This window comes from Carya illinoinensis, chromosome 1, assembly GCF_018687715.1.
Source record: "Carya illinoinensis cultivar Pawnee chromosome 1, C.illinoinensisPawnee_v1, whole genome shotgun sequence".
Classification (NCBI taxonomy): Eukaryota; Viridiplantae; Streptophyta; class Magnoliopsida; order Fagales; family Juglandaceae; genus Carya; species Carya illinoinensis.
This window is the reverse complement of record NC_056752.1, coordinates 7,649,938-7,656,078: the sequence shown is the minus strand read 5'-3', so window position 1 is coordinate 7,656,078 and position 6,141 is coordinate 7,649,938. Positions and strand designations below refer to the sequence as shown.

Genomic DNA, 6,141 nt, shown 5'->3' with positions numbered 1-6,141 from the left:
GATTGTATTCATCTTTCTGCTGTGGAGAGGTATTCAACTTACTATTGGGCAAAAGGTATTCATCCGTATCTTTAGCTAGATGGTTTATTTGATCATTTTGAGCAACAATTTTCAAGTGCATACTGCAACAACCATATCATTTCACACCAGTGCTCAAAAAATGGAGTAAACAAGTTTACTAAACCTCCCTGCAGTCTAGGCATATGATATGGTATGGTTTTACTATCATTTGTACATTTTGAAAGTATATAATATAACCGCCACAAAAAACTGGAAGTTCTTTGCTCATATCTGTTTATGCTTACATACTTGTATCTTATTTTGAGGGATTTTTTCACCCATCAGAATTGTTAATTCAGCCTATCTGTTTAACTGTTTTGTTCCTTGTTCCATGTGTAGCTGTTTTCAATCAGAATATATATATATCTTTTGCAATTATATATGGCTGTTTAAACATCCTTTTGTTTAAACAGACACGGGAAAATTCTTGTGTTTTCTTTTGAGGTTTTGGGTGAGGGGCTTCTTTGGCATGGCATTTTTTCATGAAACTTATTTGTGTTACCTATGTTATATTATGTATTCTGTTTCTTTGTTGTGCTCTTCTTCACATGACTTGATCTTGAAGAGGCATTGTTTAATTTTTTATGTTCAGGATTTGAACACATCTAGTCATTTCCTGCCCTCCTGTATAACTGAATATTGGTTAAACTAGATAGTTTTATTTGTTTAGCCATTTAGGATTTCAAAATAAATCTTACTCATTAATAGAAAGGCCTATGTGTATGGTTGGTGATAATCATACACATAGGCCTTCCGTGTTATAGGAAGTGCACAGTTAGTTGGTGTAATGCCTATACTCTACTTATAGGCATTATGTATTGAAGCTACTTGTGTCCTATCACGTTGTCCTACCAACCCAAGCTGGTATCAGTATTTGAAGTCTTTTATCCTCAAAATTCCAACACTTTCAATTATACAACTTTTAAATTTTACTTCATGCAGTGTTAGACCTGACTATTGTTCTACGGTATCTTCTTCTTCCCATGTTCCCTTCCCTCCATGTTGGATGTCGGCCTAATCTATGGCCTGATTAGCCTCTTTGTTCTGTGACCTTATATTGAAAATTGAAAATAACTAGTAGCATGGTTGTAGTTGGATATTTAGCTCCAACTTGTTGCGTGCCAAAAACGTTACTAGTCTCCGAGTAGTTAAACTAGTAACTATAATATGTTTCGTAACCTAGTTATTCCACTACAATCTTCAATGCACCTAACTCCACTTTTTTCTACTTCCTGGTCAGCTGCGTAAGATGGATAAGGCTTGGATCCATATTGATGATAGATTGCATTCTCGTGAGTATGAAGAAGGTGTTAGACAATTCCTCGCTATGGCCGTAGCACACACTCCAACCACTGATCAGATTAGGTGTCCATGTAGAAGATGTCGTAATAGAGGTTTCCACTCCATTCGTACTGTTGAAGATCATTTGTTCCTTAGAGGGTTTGATCCAACTTATCAATGCTGGATATTCCATGGAGAAGATGATCCTTTCCTTTCCACTCCTTTGTCTGATGAAGAACAAAATGACACCTTCGATTTCGGTGAATATCCAGATGATCTGGACGAGATGTTAGATGACATTCGTCGTGGCTCATATATGGGAAGTCACTGGCAAAGGGACGGAGATGTAAACGTGGATGATCAACCATCCACCTCTAATTCTCAAACAAACTTTACTTTCGAGCAGTTAGTCGCTGATGCACGACGTCCACTTTATCCTTCATGTAAGCAGTTCTCGAAGTTGTCATTCATCGTCAAGCTGCTTCACATCAAGAGCATTGGTAGTTGGACCGTGAAGAGCTTCGATATGGTCATAAAGCTTTTGCAAGAGGCATTTCCGGAAGCTCTATTCCCTGATTCATATGCCGATGCCCGTCGCTTGGAGCGTGGCTTGGGGTTTAGTTACGAAAAGATACATGTGTGCCCGAATGATTGTGCTTTGTTTTGGAAGGAAAATGCAACCTACAATGAATGCCCTAAATGTCAAGCATCTAGGTGGGAGCAAAGCACAAGTCCCGCTCGAAGGATACCGAAAAAAGTCCTCCGATATTTTCCGCTGAAGCCTCGGTTGCAGAGGCTATATATGTCCAAGAAGACAGCCCAGGCCATGAGATGGCATGTAGAAGGTCGTGTTGACGATCCGACATGCATGCGACATCCATCAGATTCTAGGGTTTGGAAGGACTTTGATAACAAACATCATATGTTTTCCCAAGATCCTCAGAATGTTAGACTTGGTTTGGCCAGTGATGGGTTTAATCCTTTCAATAACATGAGCAGACCATACAGCATTTGGCCCGTACTTCTTGTACCTTACAACTTGCCCCCATGGTCATGCATGAAAGATCCATACACCATGTTGTCGTTGCTAATCCCTGGGCCTAAGTCACCAGGTAATGATATTGATGTGTTCTTGCGTCCTCTCAACGATGAGTTGAAGGAGTTATGGGAAGAGGGTGTTCGTACTTATGATGCGTACAGTGGGCAAAACTTTACACTGCATGCAGCTCTACTGTGGACTATCAATGACTTCCCTGCATACACCAATCTTTCCGGGTGGAGCACAAAAGGCAAGATGGCATGTCCATATTGTACAGCTGACACAAATTCACAATGGTTGGTATATGGCCGCAAACATTGCTACATGGGTCATCGACGATGGTTGCCCATAGGGCACACATGGAGACGCAAAAAAAATGCGTTTAATGGATTTGAAGAACACAGACTCCAACCAACAAGAGTCGATGGAGAGGAATTGCTTGAACAACTAAGTCTGATATCACATGTTGAGTTTGGTAAATCTACTTCAAAGAGGAAACGAACGCCCAATCAGCTAAATTGGACCAAAAAATCCATATTTTTTGAACTTACCTATTGGTTATCCTTGGGTTTGAGACATAACCTGGATGTTATGCATATTGAGAAAAACATATGTGATAACGTCTTGGGAACATTATTGAATATTGAAGGGAAAACTAAGGACTCTGCCAATGCGCGTAGGGATTTGGCAAACCTTGGAATAAGGAAAGAGTTGCACTTACAACATGAGGGCGATCGTGTAACCATGGGCCTTGGTTGTTACATGTTAAATGGAAATGAGCGAAAGGCTTTTTGTGCATTGTTGTCAAAAGTTAAATTCCCTGATGGGTTTGCCTCGAATAAAGGCCGGTGTATAAATGCTAGTGATGGAAAGATCAGTGGAATGAAGAGCCATGACTGTCATGTCTTTTTGCAAGCACTGCTACCGGTTGTGATTGGTGGGTTCTTACGGGCCGATGTGCGTCAAGCATTGATAGAGTTGAGTGGCTTCTTCAAAGAGTTATGTTCCCGGACTTTGAACATATCAGTATTAGATCGTCTTAAAGCTAATATCCCCATCATTCTATGCAAACTAGAAATGATATTCCCTCCAGCTTTTTTTGATATAATGCTGCACCTTTCTATTCACTTGCCAGAGGAGGCTCTACTAGCAGGACCCGTGCAATACAGATGGATGTATCCCTTTGAGAGGTATCTAGGGAAGTTCAAGCGTTACGTTCGCAACAGAGCCCGTCCTGAAGGCTCAATTGCTGAGGCATATGTGCATCTCGAGTGCCTAACATTTTGCTCAATGTACCTCAATGATATAGAAACGAAATTTAATCGGGACGAACGCAATAGTGATGTACTTGAAGGTTCGGTTGAGACGGGAAATATAAATCGTTTATCTGTTTTCTCACAAAAGGTTAGACCATTGGGGCCACCGCACTCGCACATATTAGCCGACTCACTAATGGTCAAGGCCCGATGGTATGTACTTAATAATTGCCCAGAGGTTGATCAATACATTGAGTAAGTACATCATGCTCAAATTGTTCAGTTCAACATTTATTTATATATAATCTGCCCATGCCTTGTAACCATTACCTTGTATTAGCAGGGAGCACTATAATAAGATGAAAGAAGAGGACCCAGATAACATCGACCGTAGGCACCAGAGTCAGTTTCCATCGTGGTTTAGATCACACGTAAGATAATGCATATATTCCTAATACATTTCTAAGACTAAATGAATTTAAAAATTATAGTCTATTACATTAATAATCTGATCTTCGGCTCTTTTCTGTGGTAGATTCGAGAGCTGCGTGCAGTTAGCCCAACTGAGGTAACCGATGAGATATATGCATTAGCATGTGGTCCAGATCCGTGTGTAGCGTCTTATGCCGGATGCATAATGAATGGTGTTCGATTTCATACTCAAGAGCATGAAAGGCATCGGCGCACTCAAAACTGTGGGGTTGTTGTTCATGGCGAGCATCAGGGGTCCCCAGTTGAATTCTACAGTTTGTTGCATGATATTATAGAAATACGCTACATGGGTTGACGTAAGGTTTATCTATTTCAATGCACTTGGTATGATGTTGGGGACCCGAGAATGGGGATACGTGTAAGGGACCATCTAACTTTAGTGAATACTGTTAGGCAATCGTATAAAGATGAGCCGTTCGCCCTTGCGAGCCAAGCGATGCAAGTCTTTTATTTGCCTGATCCGATTTTGGGTGGAAGTTGGCAGGTAGTCCAAAAGGTTACAAGTAGGAATGTTTACAACATCCCTCCTGTAGTTGTGGCCCCAGATGATGATGATTCATCAAGGGGTGATTTTGAAGATGAGGAGCACAATATCGAAGCCAACTATCCCCCTATCCTCGATGTTGATGAAGCCATCTTTGATCCCTTGAACCGAGTTGATGAAGAGAATTTGCCCGTAGACGTAGAACACCTCTCGCGTCTTCAACCGTCCCAACCAGTTGAAGACGATGTCTTCATTGACCATAGCCCAATTCGTGAAAACATGGGAATGGAGGACCTAAGTGCCAACGATAACTCTGATAGCGAGACCGTGTATCATCTGAATGGGGGGACAGATGATGATGACGGTAATCCATATTTGTTAGTTTTTTAGAATTGCATACAAAGATCGAACTATATGCTATGCATTTCACAACCCGATATTTTAACTTTATCAGTCAAAGTGATAAAAGAGGTTTACATGTTTAGCGAATGTAAAAGTTGGCTACTCGTACATAGGTCTATTAACATCGACCGTAGGAACTCAATTGGGCGTGATCGTAGTTGAAGATTTGTATGTAAAATAGGAATAAGAATAAAACGTAGACTTGATAATTAGTATAATTATCAAGTCTACGTTTTATCATTATAATTCCCACAAACAGTGGGCAAAAAGTTTGTGAGCCTAGACTTGAGGTTACAAGCTGGTGTAGCTAGTAAATAATGTGCATAAAAGGCTAGAGATACAGCTGAAATTTACATTTAGGACATTATACATGTGGGTTTAACCTACTTAGTCACATATGGTATGTAGTTCCTCATTATTTTGGGTGGAGGTTTATACTGAATAAGTTTAAGTAAAAATGTTAGCTTTCCTATGGTACTCAAGAGATACTCATAGTGGAATTTAACATTGTGTGCAGATTAGGTGGTTGCACCTTCAAGCATAACCCTTCAGCTCCGTACACCAGTGCTCGACGGTTGATGGAAGGAGGTTGATGCTGTGAGATGAGGTTGGATCTTCTTTGAAGTACCAGCAAGGGGGGTGAATGAGTGTTTGTAGTTGTAGAAAATTATGTAATTCAGGATTCACTTATTTTTTGGAGACGATGTGTAACTTGTGTAACTGACTTAGTGACAATATTTTGTACATGTTGGCTTGTACTTCCATGGCATGAACATGTTGGCAAAATAGAATGCTAAGACTGCACATAAATGACTTGATAGAGTTGATGCTAGTCACTGTAGATGGATAGTATATGGGATATAATGCATTAGCATGGGGTAGTATAAGGAAAAGCTGAAAATAAAAACTGTGGGGTTATAATTATTTGTGGTATAAATATTAACAATCCCTAATTCAACTTGGTTGGTAAGCTCATGTTGGAAGATTGATGGGGATGAATACTTTATAAATTAGGAACACAACCAGCTTTTCTTAAAAATATCCGAGTTCACTGCAACACTCTACAATCCAGTTTTTAGAGTTCATTTGTGTTATTTTATGAGTCCTTATTTTTGTACATAGGTAGG

General features: G+C 39.9%; 1 protein-coding gene across 1 annotated transcript; it reads left to right on the top strand.

Annotated features, from left to right (window-relative positions):
* Window positions 1–1,309: 1,309 nt before the first annotated feature.
* Window positions 1,310–4,423, top strand: LOC122301828. The gene is made up of 3 exons (XM_043113217.1): window positions 1,310–3,849; window positions 3,980–4,067; window positions 4,172–4,423. Exons 1-3 carry the CDS (start codon window positions 1,310–1,312, stop codon window positions 4,421–4,423), a joined length of 2,880 nt encoding a protein of 959 aa, XP_042969151.1.
* The last annotated feature ends 1,718 nt before the right edge of the window (window positions 4,424–6,141 follow it).

What these genes read in the sequence shown, in the direction of transcription:
- LOC122301828 (XM_043113217.1), top strand. Translation starts at nt 1,310, where the DNA reads ATGGATAAGGCTTGGATCCATATTGATGATAGATTGCATTCTCGTGAG. An exon ending in CTAATGGTCAAGGCCCGATG is followed by an intron (nt 3,850 to 3,979) that starts GTATGTACTTAA and finishes TTGTATTAGCAG; the next exon opens with GGAGCACTATAATAAGATGA. An exon ending in CATCGTGGTTTAGATCACAC is followed by an intron (nt 4,068 to 4,171) that starts GTAAGATAATGC and finishes TTTCTGTGGTAG; the next exon opens with ATTCGAGAGCTGCGTGCAGT.